Below are 23115 nucleotides of genomic sequence, written 5' to 3'. Positions count from 1 at the left end.
GAGCACCATCTTCTTTGCTGTGGTGCTGGGGTGCAGGCAACAGACTCAATGAAGTCATCACAAAGTCTGGTGTCGGCTCTAAGCTTGTCACCCTGCAGGGGGTGGCCGAGGTTTCCAACAAGCGACAGACACAAAAATGAAAACAAAACAGATCTAAATATAAAAGGGGTTGATGTAAACATGATCTCTGCAGTAAAAAACTCTGCAGCCTCTAGAGGCGCTGACAGGACATTCATTTAGGGAGCGACTGTGAATATACATAAGTATTTTAACGTTTATGACCCCATGACCAATAAGATATTCAGAGGAGGAACGGAAGTCGCTCTTATTTTGAAAATTCTCTCTCTCTTCCTCTTCCTGCATGAAGGGGTGTTGATTAATCAACCAATCATATGATCAATAATTGGTATCTCACCTGTTTGGTCATGGAGTCGATGAGTCGGACGTAGAGGTCCTGCTCAGTTCTCACACCTGAACACACACACACACACACACACACACACACACACACACACAGTGTGTTAGAGAACAGTTTGAGAGTTGTGTGGTGCTGTGGTAAGATGAGCGTACCCACCATTACTGTAGAGCAGCTGCAGTTTATAATGAATCCCGTTGTTTGTTTTCTCTCCTGTCGGCTCCTGAAAAACAAACCAATCAGATCTCTCTCTGGAAGGGTGCGTTTGTTTCTAACTCCTCCACTGTTCTTTCATGAATGAGCTCTGGGTGTGTTTGTTTTCTATCTCCGGCAGAAATGAGATGCAGCTGTTTTCTATTCCTTCATCTACCTGATTCATGGGTTAAGAGAACGCCAACCACCTTAGCCTGGGTCAGTCATTTTCTAGAGTGTACAACCCGCAGGTGTGTTTCATTTCAATTTCAGTTTGGTTGTGGTTGACTGAGGGGTGTGTTTGGTTCGTGTCTCGGCTACTTCCTCCCTCTACACGTCTCTCACCTTCTCTTTTTCCACGAAGTCGACGTAGGCGGTGCGTTCGATCTCGACCGGCTGACCCTGACGGTCGTACAGCGCCAAAACAAAGTGGAAGAAGTTCGACTTCCTCAGGTTTGATGGAGGCTGCTTCTCAAAGTGAGCACGAGCTAAACCCACCCCGCTGAGAGACAGACAGACAGACAAAGACAGAGAGAGAGACAGAGGTCTTGTTTAATCTGTTCACTCTAAGACTTCCTTTTGTACATCACAGCAACAGGATTCTTTGAACGACCTCTGACCAGGAACATCATCAAACAATCAGCTTTGACTTCCGATCCCTCAGCGTCTTAATAAAACTAATTTAAACATATAACATATCTGGATGAGGAGCCAGTTTTTCTTCATGATGAAGAGTTCCAAGTTTTCTTCATTCATTGACTCAGAGTTTGAAATAAATGTTCATTGAATAGCTTTAAATATGAATTAGAATTTTTTATTAAATTATTTTGTCAATGATAACATGATAATGTCATGTGACCTTGAGCATAAATCAAACGCTCCTCAGTGATGAAGGTTCAACTGATGTCATCGAACATGCTGTCGACCAATCTGAGCATCATTAACAATAATCAGCTGTGAATCCTCTGCTCGGGTGGAGTTAAGCTACGGGTGTGTTTAGTTTTATTTTCTCTGATCATTTGTTACAGGCGGTGTCTCAAACGAAAACATCCTGAAAATGTACTGCATTTTAAATGCACTGAGACTTTATTTAGAAAAATCTGATTCTAGAAGATGGAGAATGAAAGCGTGTGATCATACATGTAATCATGCGTGTAATCATACATATAATCATACATGTGATCATACATGTAATCATGCATGTGATCAGGAATCTTATTGGGTCGGTTTGAACAGGAAACTTCATCAATCTGCAAAAATAAAATATTTTTAAAAATATGCAACACAATGCTTCAGGCTTTTACCTTTCAAAAATAAAATCAATTCTGATTTGATAAATATTAAGTTACATATCAAACTGACACTTTGAAAAAAAACACGGATTCTTCTTCAGACAAAAATGAGTGAAACACAAAATTAAATAAACGTAAAAATAAACAGTAATTTTAGATGATTTCATTCAGTTTCAAAAACAAATATTAAAAAAAATGTAATTTTATGATCTAAAATATAACATCAAACATTTTTTTTAAAATAATATTGTAATGAACATGTACAATATAAAAACATATATAATTATAAATAAAATATATATAACAAAAAGAAAGAATGTTTGGCTCTAGACTGGGCTCTTCATCATGTCAGGGTTAAAAAAGAACCTCACATTTATAAAGAACCTGTTGGTGTGGTCTTTGAATCACTCGCCTCGAGATGTGCGTTTAGTTTTCTTCTTCTTATATATGTGATATAAATCATAGATCATAGAAAATATGATCTAAGTTATAGTTGATATGGCATATAAAATAAAACATAACTTAAAATATAAGGCAAACACATATCATATACAATACAAAAAACATATGACATAAAATATGAAAAATTGTTTTGATCGTATGATCAAAATTATCTGATCATAATGTAACCCTTTAACCTTCAAGTTTTCTTTTCATGAAAACTAAAAGTTTAAATGTATATATATTTGTGTGTGTGTATATATATATGATTTATACTTTATATGAATCTTTATTTTTTATTTTTTATTTTTTTTGTTTAAATGATTTTATGTTAAAACCTTAAAAGAGTCTTCTGATATTAGATTTTTTAGAAAAGGTTTAATTTAAGTTTGAAATGAAAAGATTGAAAGTTCACGTGACGTCTGATTTATTTTTATCACTTTGTCAAAAAATACTTTAATAAAATTTAATTTACTGTAAATGAATTAATAAAAGTTCAGCAGATTTAAAAAGTCTAATATAGAAAGAATAATAAATATAATATCAATAATGATTTATAAAGAATTTATAATAATGGTACATGGTTCGTATCAATTAATGTCTTTTCTAGTCTTAATGACATTAAAAGAGCTTTACTGTTTATTCCCATTTCACATACACATTCATACAGTGACAAGACTGGGATCAAACCGCCGACCTTCTGGTTAGAGGACTGACTGCTCTACCCCCTCAACCAAAGCCGTCCCATAATACAACTTATAATATATAATAATGCACTTGTTAAGGTTCGTTTGACCTGAGAGTGAAAAATATCATGTTGTTAATGAAATGTAATTACGTTTCTCAAATAATATATATATGTAAAACATTATGATATATATAACATAAAATATGATATCATATATTATAATGTATAACATTATTATATATATATATATATAATTATATATGATATCATATATGTATCATATACATATATTATAATTTATACCATATAAATTAAATAAATGACTTTAAACTTCATGTTTGACTTGACAGTGAAAAGCGTAAATTAAAGTTTCATGTGAAGAATAAAATCAGTATCTATTAAAAAATACTTATAAGTTCATGTGTGATTATTATGGGAAAATAAAAAGATGAAGTTTGAGGCTTCAGTAAAAATGCTTTGGTTTAATTCATGACTGACTTTTTATTTTGAATTTGAAACTGTACTAAATAACTAACTAACTAAATAAATGTTTTTGTTCAAATGATTCAAGATTATTTCGATATTTTTAAATTTCCAGCTTTGAATGCGTCTTACTTTGTTCTGAGTCCGTGTGACTCATACTGACTTCAAATATTATCTTAATAATCATCTTTAGAAAATCAAATTTATTTTTCATGAAACGAGTCTAATAAAATATTAATTTAAGTTTTAACATCAGAAAGATTAAAAACATATTATAATAAAACAGATTTTGACCTTCAGCCTCAGAAACAAATTCAGAATCATTTCATCTTAATAATTTTTCCTTCAGCTGCAGAAAAAAATCTACATTTCATACAAAGTATTATTATTAGTATTATTCAAGATCAAAAATCTTTTGCTGATGAAACTTGAAAAATGATGTTGGCTGAACAAAGGTTCCTGAGTTCTGTTGAGAAACATATTGAATTTAAATCTAAATGTTCCACTGGGACTTAAGCTCCTAGAAGCCCTCTGGGGCGGCAATGAGTTTACCTCTGAGCGGCCGTGTTGGCGTCCACCACGCCGGCCGAGTGCATCCAAGAGCGAACAGCTAGCGGCTCCTCCTTCATGCTGGTTGTGGCCCCGCGGGGCAAGTTGTCCTGGATCCCGAACATCTCCAGGGGCCCGAAGCTCCAACCGCTGCCGCAGTCGCACGAACACAAAACAACAGGAAGAAAAACAAGAAGAGAGAAAAGTCCAGAAGAAAAAAGAGCTCAGCTCTGCAGGACGGACGGAGACTTGGAAGTCTGGTCAGACGACGATTTCTTCATGAACATTTAAATCTCAAAGTCTGAAACGTGTCGGACGACGAGGACAAGGAGCAAGGGAAGACGGAGGAAAAAGGAGAAAAAGAAAACATTTGTCGAGGGAGGAGTGGAGCAGGAATTTTATTCTTCTCCAGAACTTTTTTTTAGATTTAATTCAACTTTTTACTTGGAATTTTAAAAAATCTGTCAGTTTCGCAGTGTTTTTTATAATCTCGTCTTTTGTCGACATGTTGAAAAGGGCGGGAAGGACAGAAAAAAAGTGAGAAAGAAAAAAAAGAAAGAAAGTTGAAGGAGGAGAAGAACAGAAAAGAGAAATAAAATCCTCAGAGGAAGAGAAAACGAGGGGAAAACAGAGACGGGTCCGGACAGAGAATCGAGCTAAAGCTAAGTGTCTTTTTTCTTTTCCCCAAAGAGATGAGGAGGAGAGGCCGATGATGGAGGGATGAGGAGTGGAGGAGAAACTCTCAGCCCTGCGGCCCCACAGGACTGGACGCAAAAACCCAAAAACCCCACGGGTCTTCCTCCAAGCCACTGACGACATCACAGCGGGGGCGGGGTCCGGCAAAATTAGGAGAGGAGGGGTGAAAGAGAGAAAGACAGAGAGAGACAGAGAGACAGAGAGCAAGAGGGAGAAAGAGGGGGAAAGAGAGATAGAGAGGAAGGAGGGGAAGGAGGGGGAGGGAACTCAAACCGACCAACCAGGGAGAGACAGCCCTTGATCGCCCAGTGCAATCATGTCCTCTCTCTCTCCAGTAAAGAATCTGAGCTGGTCCTGGTTCCTGGTCTATGGTTAAATAAGGTGCAGCTGAGGTGTTGGTGGGAAGTCTTGCAGATCTGGCTCAGTTCTGGCTCAGATCTGGCTCAGGCCAGGTTCTGGTCTGGCTCAGCTCTGGCTCAGGCCAGGTTCTGGTCTGGCTCAGCTCTGGCTCAGTTCTTGTTCAGTTCTGGCTCAGTTCTGGCTCAGTTCTTTTTCAGTTCTGGCTCAGCTCTGGCTCAGCTCTGGCTCAGTTCTTGTTCAGTTCTGGCTCAGTTCTGTCTCAGTTCTTGTTCAGGTCTGGCTCAGGTCAGGTTATGATCTGGCTCAGTTCTGGCTCGGGTCTGTTTCAGATCTGGTTCAGGTTCAAACAGGAACCAGCAGGGGAACATTAGAAATAAAAATGATTCACACGTGTTCTCTTTCAGACAGGAAGCGAGAGAAGTTTTTCAGAATAACAGCGTAACAGGCCCTCGAGGCTCCAAGGGGGCCGGACTGAAAAACAAGTGGAGGAAGAAAGGAGAGATGAGGAAGACAAAAATTAAAACCAGTTGATAGAAAGAGAAAGAAAATATTATGATGAAGACAGAAAATTCGAAAAAAGTGAGGACAAAGAAGGAGGAGGAAGAAAATAAGTAGAAAGAAGAAAAAAACAAATAAAACTTTTATCTGCTTCAAGATCTGAGAAAAATGTGAAAAGAAAAAAGGGTTAACAAGGTGAAATCAGAAGAAAAACAGGAAACAGCCGTTACTTTGGCGAAATCACTCTTTGATCAATAACTATTCTTTATCTTCTTTATTAATTGGACAAAAACTGATTCACTTTTATTTTCACGTGTTTGTGAACCATCGTCTCCTTCTGTTGTCAAAAAAACTGACATTGAACATTAAAGTTAAAGCAAACTGACGTAAAACTAAAACAAGATAGATAACCCTAAGAAAAGGAGAAAGGGACGTGAATCTGGTGAACGAATCCTTTTATTTAAAATGTTCAATGTTTGCAATATTAAAGAATTAAGAAACTGATCAGACTGAGATGAATCAAAACCAGATTAATAACAACGACAATAATACTGATGATGATGATGATGATGATGAAGTGTTACAAATAAAACATTCAAATATAAAAATGGAACAATTTTTGCATTAAATCACAAATTTGTCTTTAAACCTTGACCTTGATGAAGCTCAGAACATACATGATCATACATGTTTATACATGTTCATACGCGTGTGATCATGTTTTATGATAAATCATCTGTGTAGATATAAATTGTTGAATGCATTTTAATTATTTTGAAATATTTTTTATGATTTCACTCTTTCACATTAAGTCTGGATTTATCTCAGTTCATAGAAAATATATTGTTAAATAAATAAATAAATATAAATATAAATATATTTATTATGATATATCATTAAAAATATAACTCATATAAAATCCTTGTTTGGTTTTTAGATCAAATCTTTGTATATTTTTAAATTAGGGATTAAAACGTATACAAAATTAATTCTAATGAAATAAAAATGTTTTAATGACGTCAGAGAAATATTAGAAACATTAGAGAAACATAGAGTCAATGTTTTTATGTATCACTGTGTGTGTGTGTGTGTGTGTGTGCGTGTAACCCTTGTCTTCTCTGTTGTGTGTGAAGTGTTTCCTTTGTCTGTGTGTGTGTCGTGTGATTGCTCAGTCACACACACACACATACACACACACACACACAAACACACACACACAAACATTTGCATTTAAATAGCTCAATGGCGGAACACCAGGTTTCCCAGATGTCAGGACAAAGTCAGATGGGCCAGCTGTCACACACACACACACACACACACACACACACACACACACACACACACACACACACACACACACACACACACACACACAGTTAAAATGCTGCAGTAGTTAAATGTGACTGAAAAAGTGTCAGCCGTGTGTGTGTGTGTGTGTGTCAGCGACATCATACCTTCATCCTCTTAGGTCACATGGTTTGTATTTTTTTATTATTTTTTTATTAATTTATTTTTTATTAATAGAGTTTAATTCACTGTTTCACCTTTGACCTTTAAAGATCTCGTCAAGTTCAAAATCATTTGAATCAGCTGAAGTGAAAACAGTCGTCCAATTTAAAATTCAATGACATCATCACTGATCAATAATCAGCTGATTCATCCTTTGATCAGTTGACGATCAGTTCTACTCTGAAATCAATGAAATCAGTTCTACAAATTACATATGAGAAAAAATAAAATCAATATGAACGTGTTCTTTATATATGTATATGTTTTATAACACACTACACTGTGACCGTTATTATGTTATTCAGTAGCTGTCACTAGGTGTCGCACCTAGCGTGCTCATTAGCATAAAGCTAGGATTCTTTTACCAGGGATAGAGTTTGATTCTAATGTTTCTTTATTTTACTGTTTGATTCTAATGTTTCTTTATTTTACTGTTTGATTTTGATGTTTCTATTGTTTAACTCATTTCCAGATGAAAATACTTAAAAAATGATGATGAACCAGAAAAATTTTAATAAAATGAAAAGAAACAAAGACACTGTGTGTGTGTGTGTGTGTGTGTGTTTGTGTGTGTGTGTGTGTGTGTGTGTGTGTTTGTGTGTGTGTGTGTGTGTGTGTGTGTGTGTGTGTGTTGCTGAGGGAATTCCACTCGTCCCAGCTCAGGGAATTTCCTCCATCCCAGCAGAGAGACAGTGGAGTGAGGAAAGAGCGACACCAAGAGGAAGCAGAGACAGAGAGATTTGGAAAAACATTTTAAAACCACATTTATTTCTTAATAGACAATCTTAACATGACATAGTTTCCAAATCAAACAAAATGTTTTAAAAGGACTCTCAGGAACACAGAGTGCCCCTCCACAACAGTGCATACAGCTTTGGTGAAACACCACAGAGACAGAAACTCTTCAACATTTCTCATTCGAGTAAAATCTAAAATCTGTTCTGACTTTCACCAAAGACACAAACGGCCATCAGCTTTTCACCAGAAACATTCTCTACCTGGTTTTTCTGGCTTTTGTAGATTGACAGTTTGACTTGTCCACAAACAAAATTTTACATCTGCCACTTTTTGTCATCTTCTTTTTATATCCTGCACCAAAAATAAAAGGAGTTCCTGTCCAACACTCACTGCAGTTTAAAAACACAGTTTTCAGGGTTTTAAAAAGAGACTTCAGTCTTTTGCAGTCCAGGAAACAGTGAAAAACAGTCTCTGTGGTGGGACTGATTTTAGAGATAAAACTATTCACAACCAGTGCCCCCTGCAGGATTCTCCATTGCAGATCGCCTGACCTCTTATTTAAAGGTGGTTTGCCTCCTGCTCAGTTTCTTTCTGTGGACAGCCTGCACACAGTGTTTGTAAAATAGTCTGCAGCTGCAGCAGTTTAACCAGCCAGCAGAGGTCCCGTTAATCCTGTCTGGTTGATTTCTGATCCCAGTTCAGGGAACGGATCTCCTTCTTCTGGTGTCTCTGCTCCTGTCCAGTAATCCTGCAGCCTCTCTGTTTACTCTTTACTCAGTCTTTTAAAATGTCTCTGGTGTGACGATTGCACCTCAGGCTCAGTAGAGATGCTGCTGGCTCCGTGTTTTGAAGTCCTGGACCTGCTACATCCACCATGTGTTTCGGCTTCACTGATCCTGCTGAACGTAAATGTAGGTTGAGACCCAGTCTGCTGTTGTCCTGAACATCCAGCCAGGTCCCGTGGATCAGAGGTTCTTCAAGGAGCCTGAACAGTGAGGCTGCAGGTTCCAGTCTGTTCCATTTAAAAAGAGTCCATGCTCTGAAAAGTCCCTTATAAAATGGAGGCAGGTCACATAAACAGATAAAATCACAGTTCATTAAAAACAAAGATGCATCTAAACCCAGACCTGCTACTCCCTTTAAAATGATACCTGTGGCTGGTTTCCAGACCACGTCATGATTCCCTGTGAGGTATCTCTGAATGTGCTGTAGCCTGAAAACTGCTGCTCTGCTCCCCAGGTGCACTAACCCCTGCCCCCCCTCTTCCTTTGGCAGGTGTAGTACACTTTGTGGTACCCAGTGTAATTTGTCCAGGAGGAAATTTAACATAATGGACTGCACTTTTTGTAGCAGTCCAGCAGGGGGTTCAATACCTTTTAATTTGTGCCGGAGGATGGATGTTTATTATTAGAACTCTTCCTCTGTATGACATGTGTGGTAGTAGCCACTTCCACTTAATCAACCTCCCCTCCACCTCCTCCACCACTCCCACCCAGTTCTTCTTGACAGTCAGATCATCTCCTAAATGAACTTCCAGGTACTTTAGGCCTCCCCTCCTTCAGCTTAGCCCTCCTGGCAGCTGAGGGAGACCTGCAAACCCTGCTAAGGCCTCACTTGTGGCCAGTTCACTTTAGCAGCTGAGATTTTCTTAAAGCTTTCAACAATGTTTCCTAACCTGTTTCCTTCTTCTTGTACATCCTCCCTGCCTTGGACCCAAATGTATTGTTTGTGTTTGTCATGTAGTTCTCTCCATATGCACGTTTTGAAGCAGCATGAGGTTCAATTGGATTGAATTGATTCTGTCTAGCTGATCGTTCTCTGTGCAGTTAATAATCCCTTCTCAGGAATAAAAGCTCACTGAGCTCATTTACAGACTGAACTCTGTCAGGTCCTGTGTTAGGAACGTATACATTTATAAACACAATGGTAAGAAACTCATATTTGGCTCTGACCACCATCAGTCTGCCCCTCAGTTCTTCATCCACCACATGAGACTTTGGCAGAAAGTTTTTGGAGAGGAGGAGCGCCACTCGTCCGCTGGTTCTGCTTAAATGACAAAAAACAACCTACTCCTTCCTCCCCCTCCTCCAGTCAGTCTCATTTAGTGTCACCTTGTTCTCCAGGATTCTAGAAATAAAGAGGAGGTCCGATCTCGTATAGGATGAAACTTTTTTTTAGGTTATTAAAAGGTTTAATTACGGCTAGTTTGAAGAACCTCGGTACATCCAGTGATAATAATTGTTTAGATGATAATACCCTCAGTGTAGTCTGACAGGCTGTATAATCCCTCAATGTTGTCTGACAGGTGGCAGGCAAAGGGCCTGTCCTCCCTGTTTGTTCTCTGTGATGTGCCAGAATTCAGTCAAGTGGCCGATCAGGCTCGATTAAGATAATTCCCGCTCTTTAAGGGCTCTAATTGAACCTGACGTTTCTTTAATTAATTAACAGAGAAGGTTAATGAATTCAGGTTTGACTGGCGGCTCCAGATGTCCAAACCTGCCCCTTCCTCTGTTTTCAATTTGCCTACTCGTCCTCCGATCATCTGGAACGTCTCCTCCATGCTCCTCACCAGCACCCAACAAAGTAAGCTGCTGGACTTTTATTGTGAAAGATTTTACCTTTATTGTGAAAGAACCAGAGAAAGTTAAAAAAAATGAACAAGGTGAAATCAGAAGAAAGCAGAAGAAAAACAGGAAACAGCCGTTACTTTGACGAAATCCCTCTTTGATCAATAACTATACTTTATCTTCTTTATTAATTGAACAAAAACTGATTCACTTTCATTTTCACGTGTTTGTGAACCATCGTCTCCTTCTGTTGTCCAAAAAAATTGACATTGAACATTAAAGTAAAAGTAAACTGAAGTAAAACTAAAACAAGATAAAATAAAAGGAATACTATGAAATAAAATGAGATATGGTTTAATAATAAACAAAAACACACGAACCATCTGAGTCATAGTGTTATTATCTGATCAATAGATTTGATGTCAGTGTCAGTGAATCCGTTTTCTGGAGTTTGTCTCCATCTTGTGCACAAACATAGAACTGAGGAACAAACTCTATATCTATATCTGCAGTATTACATGTTTATATATCTATGTCTGCAGTATTACATGTTTATATATCTATGTCTGCAGTATTACATGTTTATATATCTATGTCTGCAGTATTACATGTTTATATATCTATATCTGCAGTATTTACATGTTATTATCTATATCTGCACTATTTAAATATCTGTATCTGCAGTATTACATGTATATACATCTGTATAAGGACTGCCACAGTCGGGGGTGATTTTGATGGTTTTTGCCTATTTTAGTAGAGACGAGGGCTCACAAGCTCCAGGGCATCATTGGTGTAACAAGAGTAGAGCTTCGGTAGAGTAGAGCTTCGGTAGAGCTTCACTGTGGTTGTGGATCACCTGGGACTGAAATCTTCAGAAGTACATCTCTACATGTATATTACTATCTGCAGTACTTAGGTCTTTGTATAGGTCAATGTTTATATATCTATAGATGGAGTATTTTAATGTTTTATAGTGGGTGGTGAGAAGTATCACTTTGGTATTTTAATGTTTATATCTGTAGGGTTATAACGTTTTAATATAAATGCTTCTCATATTTTTGTATTTTCAATGCAGCAGCAGTGCGAGAGCATGACAGCAAGCGTGACAGATTCTGCAGGAGTTAAAGTGCAAGCGAGAGCTAAGGTCTGTGAGCATGGTGATGACTTTTAATTTGAAACTCAGCAGACAACAGCTCAGGTGTAAGTGATTGAGTTGCCGTGGTTACTTGAATCAGGAACAACTGGGCCTGTAAAGTTAAAGTAAAGTAAATTAAAGTAAATCTCAGATGTTACAGGACTATAAATTCACATTTGACATGAAGCAACAGAAACATGCTCAGAGAAACATGAAGAAAAGGTTGAGTTTATTTCTGATTTTACAGGGACAAACTACATTACCCATGATTCCTCTGCTGTCCTTGTCTCCCAGTGGAGGGCGGAGCGTGGGAGGAGGGATGGGGGAAGGAGGGGGAGTTTGGGAAAGAATGTGAGGAATTTATTTCCTGTTCAGAGTCATGGACGAGTGTTCACACTGAGACATGAGGGACGAGGAGCTGTAATCGTCTGTTCTCCTTCTGGATCAGTCTCTGTGAGGACAGGGGAGGAAAGGGGAGGACAGGGGACACCATGGCAGAGCCCTTGCTAAAGAGAACGTTCTCCAGACTCAGAGGAAAAGATCGAAGCCACAGGAAGACAAAGTCTAAACTCAGCGGTGAGGAAACAGTTTGTAACTTAGTGTTTGTAAATGCTGCTGCAGAGACAAGAGCATGTCCAATGTCTTCATCCTAAAGACGTTCTCCGTCTTCATGCTGAGGATGTTCTCTGTCTTCATTCTGAGGACATTTCTGTCTTCACCCAGAGGACATTCTCTGTCTTCATCCAGAGGACATTGTCTTTCTTCATCCTGATGACACTCACTTCGTCTTTCTTATACAAACGACTTCAGACATGTGTCCCAGCATGCATTTCACTGAACAAGCTGTGATGATGTGACTGCGGAGCTTTCAGTCATGATCTTGAGGGTCAGACTGTCAGAAGAACTCCAGGAAAATACCTGTTACAAACCAGGTTCAACATATCCAGGATCTCTTTATCCAGCTGAACTTAACCTAACAATCATAGTCAGGCTAAGTGGTCACATGACGCTGGTTTAAACTCGTAAAGTTAACTCAGGTTTTCCTACCTATAGTAAAAGTTTTCTGTCATTAACAAGAGTGGATCTGAATATAGTCTCATCTGTGTCTCCATCGAATCATTTACATGTATTCTCACTGTGTGGGACAGTTTTAGTCTTTCAGGTGAAACCCTGGTGGCTTCAAGCTCAGCTGGAGAAAATACAACACACAAATATACTGTAAAGAAGGAAGTAGACTGATTTTCAGGTTCAACACTATGATTCTATTTCTACTGTTTATTGATATTAGTACACACTTGTACAATGAGGTTTGAAAACCATTCAGCTACTAAAAGTAAATAAGTAAAGCCATAAAGAACAATAAAAATAAAGAGTGGGCTCAAGCTTTAATTTGCTCAATAGGAGGAAGCAGCACATCACATGTCATTTAGCTGATGCTTGTATACAAAGCAACTTCCAGTTAGAGCATCTAACATCTTTGAGGGATCTTTCCCTAGGATACCTTCACATGGGCTGGGATTGGAACTGCTAAACCTCAGGTTGAAGGACTACCACTCTACCCCCTCAGCCACAGCCGACCAATGGAAGCAGCTCAATAAAAACTGTTGCACCAAAAAATAAAAAGATATTTAATTAGTTTCATGAAGTTTGGACAAATATTTAAAGAGTTATGGTCAATTTCCCTCTAAGCCCTGACCTTGGCAAAAGTTTATGGTTAATAACGGCCGTGATCGTTGACCAATCGTGATCATTTTTTACAGAAATGTATATCTAAGTCTCACAATTCTGTGTACCAAATTTGGTGTTGATGGGTTGAAAGAACAAAAAGTAGATAGACATTACAAATAGGCAAATTAGCAAAAACTCCATCATGGCCGACTTCTACAGTTTAAATTGGCAATTTTTTTTTTTTGAAAGTTAGGCCTGTGAGCTATTCTTCTTTTCAAAGCTCGATTACAGCGCCACCATGTGGTTGCTTCAGATCCTGTTTAAAGAAAGTTGATGTACATAAATTCCAGTTATTGTGCCAAGTTTCGTGTTTCTAGCTCATTTCATCTCATGGGAATTTGCGCTGAGGCGGCAAACACCAAATAATAGTAAAAACAATAGGGTTCTCGAACCCTAACTAAAGAAAAGACTGTTATTAATTTTGCTCCTCCTGGTCAGGTTGGTTCTATTGGGCTCCAGCAGCAGACAAAGGTTTATCCTCTGAGGAGAAGCTAGATCTTGTTGGTCTCTGAGGACCCTGGTCCTCCTCAGAGACTCAAACAATCCAGATGAAGTTACCCTGATAACCACAAATCTTGCTTCGTAGTACAGAGCTCAGGAAGATGTGTGTCACATTATTACCGCTCTCTCTCTGTCTCTCTGTCTCTCTGTCGCACTCTCTCTGTGTAAAGAACCAAAGTAAAACGCTCAACTCATCAACACAAGTTTAATGTTCCACTTCCTGTTTACAAAGCGGACCACTTCCTGTCGTTAGACATGTGTGTGTAGTTTCTTCCTGTTTGTCTGATGTCAGATACGTTGACTGACAGTTGTTGTTGCTGTGACCAGAGTATAACTATCGTTATTCCGATAAATGTGAGTTAAACTCTGGTTTAAGTCACCTGGGTAATCACCCTGGCAACTGATGCTGCAGGTTAATTAACTTCTGACCAATCAGAGTCATGGCAGAAAAGTGTTATATTTTAGTTTTAACGAGTCATGTGATGTTAAACAGACATGAGTTTATATTTATCGGCTGTGAAAGGCGCCTTGTGGTGACTGACTGTGTTTGTGTTGTAACACTGTTGAATAGTGAATAGCAGCACTGTGCTTAGTCTTGAATACAGAGAAGTCATTGACATCTGCACACACATAAACACACACACACACACACACACACACACACACACACACACACACACAGTCCTCTATCAGGTCCTTGCTGACATGACAGGAAATGGATGCTGACCCACGGAGCGTGTCACTTCCTGTCTGGTAAAACATTGCGGGGAGGTGGAGACGAAACATTGAGATGAAAAAAGAGGGAAACTGGACACATGCTGATCATGTGACCGGTGAGTGATCACATGACTCAACCAGGCTAAACCAACAGTTCATCTTTTCCAGGTGTGCAACCTTATTTGTCCATGAGAACATTCCATAGGTTCCTCATGAGTCTCAAGAAGATTGGAGGAGCATTTATTTGTTCTTAGTGTAGAACCTTAAAGAACTGCAGGGTTCAAATGTTACTGGGGAAGTTTCCAGGTTTCCAGGCCTAAAGGAATTAAACTTGTCCTCTAGCAGCTTTCATGGGGTTCTTGATGTTATCAGTATATTATATAATATAATACTATTATGAGTTATATATTGATGATAGGTGGATAATAGATTGATTATAGATTGACTATAGATTGATAATAGATTAATTATAGATTGACTATAGATTGATAATAGATTAATTATATATTGATGATAGGTGGATAATAGATTGATTATAGATTGATAATAGATTGACTATAGATTGATAATAGATTGATTATAGATTGACTATAGATTAATTATAGATTGATTATAGATTGACTATAGATTTATAATAGATTCATTATAGATTGATTATAGATTGATAATAGATTGATAATAGATTGACTATAGATTGATAATAGATTGACTATAGATTGATAATAGATTGACTATAGATTGACTATAGATTGATAATAGATTAATTATAGATTGATGATAGGTGGATAATAGATTGATTATAGATTGATAATAGATTGACTATAGATTGATAATAGATTGATTATAGATTGACTATAGATTAATTATAGATTGATAATAGATTGATTATAGACTGATAATAGATTGATTATAGATTGATAATAGATTGACTATAGATTGATAATAGATTGATTATAGATTGACTATAGATTAATTATAGATTGATAATAGATTGATTATAGACTGATAATAGATTGATTATAGATTGATAATAGATTGACTATAGATTGATAATAGATTGATAATAGATTGATTATAGATTGAATATAGATGTATAATAGATTAATTATAGATCGATTATAGATCGATAATAGATTGATTATAGATTGATAATAGTTTGATTATATATTGACTATAGATGTATAATAGATTAATTATAGATTGATTATAGATTGATAATAGATTGATTATAGATTGATAATAGTTTGATTATATATTGATTATATATTGATAATAGATTGATAATAGATTGATAATAGATTGATAATAGATTGATAATAGATTGATTATAGATTGATAATAGATTGACTATAGATTGATTATAGATTGACTATAGATGTATAATAGATTAATTATAGATTGATTATAGATTGACTATAGATTGATTATATATTGATAATAGATTGATTATATATTGATAATAGATTGATTATATATTGATTATATATTGATTATATATTGATAATAGATTGATAATAGATTGATAATAGATTGATTATAGATTGGTGCAAACAAACACAAAGTAACTCACTGATTTCGAATCAAATTGTCATGGTGCTAATAATATCTGTGTATGTGTGTGTGTGTCCTCCAGATGATCCAGATAAGGTCATGTCGTCTTACTCAGCTCAGACATCATCATCACCATCACTGACAACAACAGCGAGAACACCGCAACTATCAGACCCTCCTTCACCATCACCTAACCGCATCACTGTTGCTAAGAAACAGCACTGGGTGATGCAGGGGTCTGTTGCTCTGTCCTCAAGCCCCACCCCTAGGTCATTTCCCTGGGACCACCCACTAGGGATATCCCAAGATGCACCTGGGTGGACCTGCAGCCAAATGCAGGATAAGGTATAAGAAGTCAGGCGTAGCTTTGATGGCAGTGTCTTCATGAGACGAAATTTCTTCTACTCATGATCGTGTTAGTTGTAAATTTCTTCTTCTTCTTTGAACCCCTTGTTTACAACGTCTTCTCTATCTTCAGGTAGTTTTACTCCTGATAAATGATGCCCCCCTTTGTTCACTCTGTTCTTTCTTCTTCTTTTTTCTTGAATTTTTGTATCCTCGTTTGACAAGTTTCACACTCACGCCTTTTACTTCCAGACAGTAACGTGCAGCCAGAGGAAGTTCGTCTATCTTGCCTGGGACACGGCCAGTGCCCCCTGTCTTCCTGTCAGTTCTTCAACAGTGTTGCAGGAGGCCTCCCAGTCCACATGGGGCTCCACTGATGTCCCCACCACCTCCATCAGTACTAAACGCTCTGGACAACGTGCCTACCTACAGAGCTTGGATCGCAGCAGCCGAGCCTGGGTGCTGTCTTCAGGAAAGTCCCAGGCTTCAGAGGATGTCTGTGGCCCTCTGGAGGACAGAGGCAGCAACATCTGGTACAACCCGATCCCAGAGGAGGAGGACACCCTGCACAGAGAGGTAGGGAGGAGGAGAGAGGAGAGGGAGAGGGAGGAGAGTTCAACAAATAGGGTGGGGTCAGAAGATACTAGAGGAGAGGAAGGAGGTGTCAGGTCAATGGAGGCTCGTAGTGATGAACATCCACTGGAGGGCGCTAATCCTAGTGTCAGCTACTGTACTGATGACATCACAGCAGAACTCACAGGTGAGAACACAGGTGATTCCAGCTTGGGCTCTAATGTGTTTCATACTTTAAGTTACATTTAACTTCCATCTCTTTCCCCCTCAGACCCCCTCCCCTTTGACTATAGCCCTGCCTCCCAGAAGAAAGGAGGCATATCCAGTAGTGTGATTGACAGGCTGAGGTCTCCTGGTACAGTGAGGAAACTTTCCCAAAAGATGAAGAAACTTCCTGAACTACGGCGCAAACTCAGCCTCCGCTCGTCATCTCGAGCTCATCGCCAGGGAGATGACAGCAGAGGAGGCAGGGACGAGTGTAGCATGAGGAATGTGACATCATTGTCGACTTTGTCCAACCAGAATGTGATCAGCAGATATCACTTGGACAGCTCCGCCCCACCCACTAACCCCCTGCGACAATCATTGAGAGGACGCTCCGTGAGTAAAGGAGGTAAAGGGTCACAGTACGATGACAAGGCTGAACCTGCTCATGCTTTTCCAGCTGCACACACCTGTATGTCAAAGTACCAGGATGTAAAATTTCCCCTTTTCTTTCAGGTCATCTCAGTGATGGAGATTCTCCCGAACTGCTGCCACGGCCACAAGGTCCTAAACATGCAGCTTCCCAGGAAATGTTGTGCGATATGAGTTCGTTCAGGTTGTACCTGGGCTCTGATCCACCTCGATGCAGCCAGAGGGTGACGGGTTTACTGACAGTCCACCTGCTGGGCCTGGAGGAGATGAAGACCAGGTACACAACTGTACATAGTTTGATTACAGTGGCATCTGCTGGACATTAGATGTACTGCAATTCTGTTCCAACTTTACATTTAAATGTTTTTTTAAACGAATCTGCTTGAACATGGATGACCCTCAGTCTAGGGAGGTGACAGATAAACAGTTAAAATGGTCCTCGATTCACACTCATCTGCTGTGGCTGTTCTCCTCTCAGGTCGGAGGGCAGTAAGGACGTCTTCCTCGCCATTCAGGTTGATGATGTGACAAGAGCGAGGACCGCCCTCCTAAACCTGCGAAGCTCTGCCCTCTCGTTAAACCACACCTTCCACCTTGAGCTGGAGCAAGCTCGGCAACTCCGCATTGTGGTGCTGACACCAGGTAGTGTTATTGATGGTGTTAGTATGTGTTCCGCTGCAGCCCTTATCACCAGGAATCTCCTTGTCTTTCCAAATTGACGTCTTCTACGTGTAGGGCTCCTCTTCTTCATCCTGAGATATTTGTGTTTATGTTCCAGTTTCACGTCCGTCACATGTTAGAAACCTCAGAGACACGCCCACTCGCTCACTGAGAAGTTTCCAGATGTTTTCCTGCTGTTTTCTCACATGGACTCATTTTACAGACATTTTACCAGGAGGCTGCAGGAGAATATCCAGAAGATGTCCAGAGACACTGACTCAGACAACAACAAACAAATTTGTTATTACATACAGAACCTACAGAACATGTCAGGAACACATCAGGAACACATCAGGAACACATCAGGAACATGTCAGGACTTCAGTTGAAAAAGATTATAAGTTATTGTGTTTGGCCAAACTTGTTATTTTCCTGTATTTCAGCCAATCTGCAGACAGGGTGTGTGTCTAAACCAGGATCTGATGTTAATCAAGCATCATGCGGTCCAACCAGCAACAGAGTGTGTTGTCTGGGAAGAGTCTCCATTCCATCACTGTTTAAAGGTTCCCCTCCCTCAAACATAACATTCACATCTTGTGTTTAACTGTATAAATATCATAAATAATATTAAACATGTTTTTGTCGTTCAGGGAGTCGTAGTCAACAGCTGTGTGTGAAACTAGAGCCTCAAGGACTTCTATACGTCAAACTGTCTCTGCACGAGAAGTGGGACAAACAGGTAAACACTGCGCTCACAGCAAAATAATCTGCATATCGCATTCCTGGCACGAGTTCGGCATTAGGATGTTCATCATCTACATCACCTAATCATCCTCGCCATCTTCCTCAGTCAAAGGCAGAGGCTGACTGGGACAATTAGGAATTTGACTCATTTCCACGGAAAGCACCAAACCTCTAATTTTATAGGCTCACCCTGTTTGTTGATGTAATGTTACCAGACTAGTAAACAAGTAGGAGACTTGTTATAATATTATCAGAAGCTGGTGCACGGATGCTATAACGGTTTCAGATAGCAGAGCTGTAATAGCTTTGTGTGCATCGCAGAGAGACGTCTGACATGAATATGTCAGTTACATTGACTGTGAGTGGGTTTAAAATCAATCAAATCAAGTTTATTTATAAAGCACATTTAAAAACAACTGGGATTGACCAAAGTGCTGTACAGTAAAACATATAAATAGAATGAGAGAAGATAAAAACAAAGTCATAGAGTAGTAAGAGCCACCAAGTAAGTTTAGAATGAGTCCACAATTCAAACCCTTTGGCTACAAATAGACTAAACAGGCTGGGGTTAGGGTTAGTAAGTAAGGTTAGTAAGGTTAAGTAAGTACATAAGTAATTAAACTAAGTAAGTAAGACTTAGTCAAGGGCAGTTAAAAGGTTTAGAGATGTCACCCTTACCCCTTAGGCTGTGAGATGTACTTGGGAGCCAGGCCATTTAAATTATTTCATTATTAATTATTAAAATAAATTATAAGAACCTGAAAGGTCCATTAACTTACTTCTGCTTGCTACATTATTGTTGATCAAGTTATCAGAAGAAAGACCAACAGTACCGGTGCGCCCGATGGTCTTCTTCCCTCCACAGGTCAACACTGACACATCACCCGTTAACGTGTTTGGGGTGGAACTGCACCATCTGGTGGAGAAAGAGGGTAGTGCGGCTCCGGTGCCTCTGCTGATCCAGAAAGCAGTGGCAGAGATCGAACGGCGAGGACTGAAGGTTGGTCTCTTTTCTGTTATCAGGGCTTTGATTGGTTGTTTGGTTTGAGATGTTTGATCACTGCAGACTGGTCACATGATCCCATATGCGTCCGTCAGGTGGTAGGTCTGTACCGACTGTGTGGATCTGCCGCCGTAAAGAAGGAGCTCAGGGATTGGTTCGAGCGGAACAGTTCAGCCGTGTGTCTAAGCGAAGACCTCTACCCTGACATCAATGTCATTACAGGTCAGAATCCATGTGACTCTGGTGGTAACAGAACACAGTCACTAGTTACAGGTACTCATAAGTATTGTTTCTTCAGGTATTCTGAAGGATTACTTGCGGGAGCTGCCATCACCGCTCATCACCAGGACTCTGTACCAGGTGGTCAGGGACACCATGACCTTACGACCCTCACCCACGACTCCTGACCCTCAGCTGGCCCAGAGCACAGTGGGGTTGCTGTCCTGTTTGCTGCCCCCAGAGAGGGTAACAGTTACTACAGTTATCAATAATCCTACTGCTAAAGTAATTCTACTACAGTAATCTTACAGTGCAACAATTAATCCTGCTCTAACTCAGGGACCCCAGACTCAGGGGTATCAGACCCTGGGAACTGAGACTCAGAGACCTAAGACTCAGGGGTCTAAGACTCAGGAGGACTCAGATTCTGGGGCCTAAGACTCAGAGGCCTAAGACTCAGGGGGCATAAGACTCAGGGGACTCAGATTAAGGGGTCTAAGACACAGGAGGACTCAGACTCAGGGGCCTAAGACTCAGGGGCTTCAGATTCAGGGGGACTCAGACTCAGGGGCCTAAGACTCAGGGGCTTCGGATTCAGGGGGACTCAGACTCAGGGGCCTAAGACTCAGGGGCCTCGGACTCAAGGGGCCTCAGATTCAGGGGCCTCAGACTCAGGGGGGACTCAGACTCAGGGGTCTAAGACTCAGGGGCCTAAGACTCAGGGGGCCTAAGACTCAGGGGCCTCAGACTGAGGGGGCCTAAGACTCAGGGGGCATAAGACTCAGGGGCCTAAGACTCAGGGGCCTCAGACTCAGGGGCCTAAGACTCAGAGGCCTCAGACTCAGGGGCCTCAGACCTTGGACCTTTGAGGGCTCAATAGTAGAATACATTTTGATCAATGATCTGGTTGAGTTTTAAGTTTTATGGTTTTCAGCCCCGTGGTTGTTCAGGTCAGTACTTCTCCTCTGATTCGGTCATTTGTGTCTCCAGGCAACTCTGTCGTTGCTGCTCGACCATCTTAGTCTGGTGGCTTCCTTCAGCTCATACAACAGGATGACCCATCAGAACCTTGCTGTTTGCTTTGGCCCGGTGCTCCTCACCCCGACCCAAGAGGCCTGGAGGGGAGGAGGGGGAGGAGGGAGGGGAGCAAGGGGGAAAGGGTTCGGTGAAGAGATGGCGAGTGCAGTGGATTTTAAACGACACATTGAGGCATTGCATTACCTGCTGCAGCAGTGGCCAGGTGAGACAGGGGGCGCTGCAGCCTATGAGTTCTTATTCTCAACTATTCTAAACTCTGCTGTTGCCATGGACACCACTGTGCTCTGCTTCTTGTTGTACTGTTTGTATCTCCTTTTGTTCAGTGCCAGCACATGACCACACCCGCGACTCTGCTCCTCCCTCACCCACCCTTCCCCATCATCCCCTGGGACTGCAGCAGCGGCGTCCTGTGCTACGATTAGCGATGCCTCAGAATCCTGAGGGAGAGGTGGTGGTGTCACGGCGGTGTCGAGGTGGTCAGTCCCGACTGGAGAGTCCACCGCCAATCAACCGCTACGCCGGAGACTGGAGTGTCTGTGGTCAAGACCTTCTCTTGGCACAGGAGGCGGACTACGACGAGGTGGCAGGAAGTGACAGTGACAGAGGTAAACTTACATCCAAAGCTGGTTGTTGATTTCATGCTGTCATAGTCTGAACACGCCTCCTTATTATTGCTGTTGTTTTAGAAAGCGGCGATGAAGAAGTGGAGAAGAAGGACGTGTGGTCTTCAGGAGGAGGAGGTCTGTATGTCGAAGACTTCCTGGACTTTGATGCTCCGTTCAACTGTCGACTTAGTCTGAAGGACTTCGACAACCTGATCCACGACCTCGACCGAGAGCTTGCCAAACACATTAACATTTGTCTTTAGAGGAAGAGGAGGAGGAGGAGAAAGACAAGGCTGTCTGTGCCAAAAAAACAACAAACCAGAATAATTTATTTTTGTGATATGAAGGAACAAAGATGCTGTTGGTTCTTGTTATGAGAAGAACATATGAGGTTCCGTGTTCTCATCATGTTCTTTCACTTCCTGTCACAGTCGTGTCCTGAAGACACTGATCAGTGTCGCTGTTGTTTTTGTTGTTGTGAATATCAGGGTCACATCGATCAGCCATAAGAAGCCATTTTTCACTTGTCAAGCTGGATAACTGAAAGAGATCCGAGATATGTTAAACTTCAGCCTCCATTTTGGATCACTTGTGGTCCTGCAGCGCCCCCTATGTGTGTGGCAGCAGATCTTATTTTAGCGGTACAGAGTTTGACGCTCACTGTGTCACTGTAGTTTTCAACAGTATTAATTTGTTTTGCACATACTTCAGTAAGCACTTACGTTTTTTATTGACGATGTTTCTATGCAGACGATGTAACAATGTTTCTATGATGATGTAACCAAAGTGTCGAAGCACAGTTCCTGTTGGAACAAACTGTACTTTTTAACCTGAACAATTCTAACTAAACACTTTATTATTATCAGCTGGAGTAGCAGCTCATTGGTGTTGCTTTTGTTATTTTCATTAAAATCTAATGAGAATAATTTTGTGTTTTTTGTTTCGAGATGTTCAGACTGAATCTGTGTCGACAGAACAAGACTCAAACACTGAATGAAGAAGCTCAGAGAATAAACTTTAGTCCACAGCAAAAACTCTTAACCCTCAGCTTTGTCTGACAGGAGCCTGGTGCTAACAGCAACAGCCTATCAGAGGTCAGCTGGGGTTGTCCATCAAAGTAGCTAAACCCAAATCCTGGTTTACTTTGATAATTCTGGTTTATTTAAGTGACAGCTTCGTTCCACAACTCTGGCGTTAATTAATTCCTGCTCCGTCGCCATGGTAACTTC

The 23115-nt window shown here is 40.1% G+C and overlaps 2 protein-coding genes across 3 annotated transcripts in view; one reads left to right on the top strand and one right to left on the bottom strand.

Annotated features, from left to right (window-relative positions):
- Positions 1-5219, bottom strand: part of LOC109642644 (transcription factor COE3-like) — a 28990-nt gene extending 23771 nt beyond the window's left edge. For both annotated transcript variants that reach the window (XM_069517896.1, XM_069517897.1), the window contains exons 1-4: positions 4064-5219; positions 953-1109; positions 575-638; positions 416-471 (exon numbers count right to left, since the gene is read on the bottom strand). In XM_069517896.1, coding sequence (XP_069373997.1) covers positions 416-471; positions 575-638; positions 953-1109; positions 4064-4185 — 399 coding nt within the window. In that variant the 5' untranslated portion in view covers positions 4186-5219. The remainder of the gene's footprint in view (positions 1-415; positions 472-574; positions 639-952; positions 1110-4063) is intronic.
- Positions 5220-11927: 6708 nt separating this feature from the next.
- LOC109642643 (rho GTPase-activating protein SYDE1) lies at positions 11928-22757 on the top strand. Its single transcript, XM_020107511.2, has 14 exons — positions 11928-12142; positions 16146-16408; positions 16661-17168; positions 17253-17594; positions 17702-17894; positions 18096-18259; positions 18721-18840; positions 18928-19016; positions 19887-20021; positions 20120-20246; positions 20323-20489; positions 21234-21483; positions 21605-21886; positions 21968-22757. Exons 1-14 carry the CDS (start codon positions 12058-12060, stop codon positions 22147-22149), a joined length of 2907 nt encoding a protein of 968 aa, XP_019963070.2. The 5' UTR covers positions 11928-12057; the 3' UTR covers positions 22150-22757.
- Positions 22758-23115: the final 358 nt, after the last annotated feature.

Source organism: Paralichthys olivaceus, chromosome 21 (genome assembly GCF_024713975.1).
Source record: "Paralichthys olivaceus isolate ysfri-2021 chromosome 21, ASM2471397v2, whole genome shotgun sequence".
In the NCBI taxonomy this organism is placed as follows: Eukaryota; Metazoa; Chordata; class Actinopteri; order Pleuronectiformes; family Paralichthyidae; genus Paralichthys; species Paralichthys olivaceus.
This window is presented reverse-complemented; position numbering and strand designations above follow the sequence as displayed.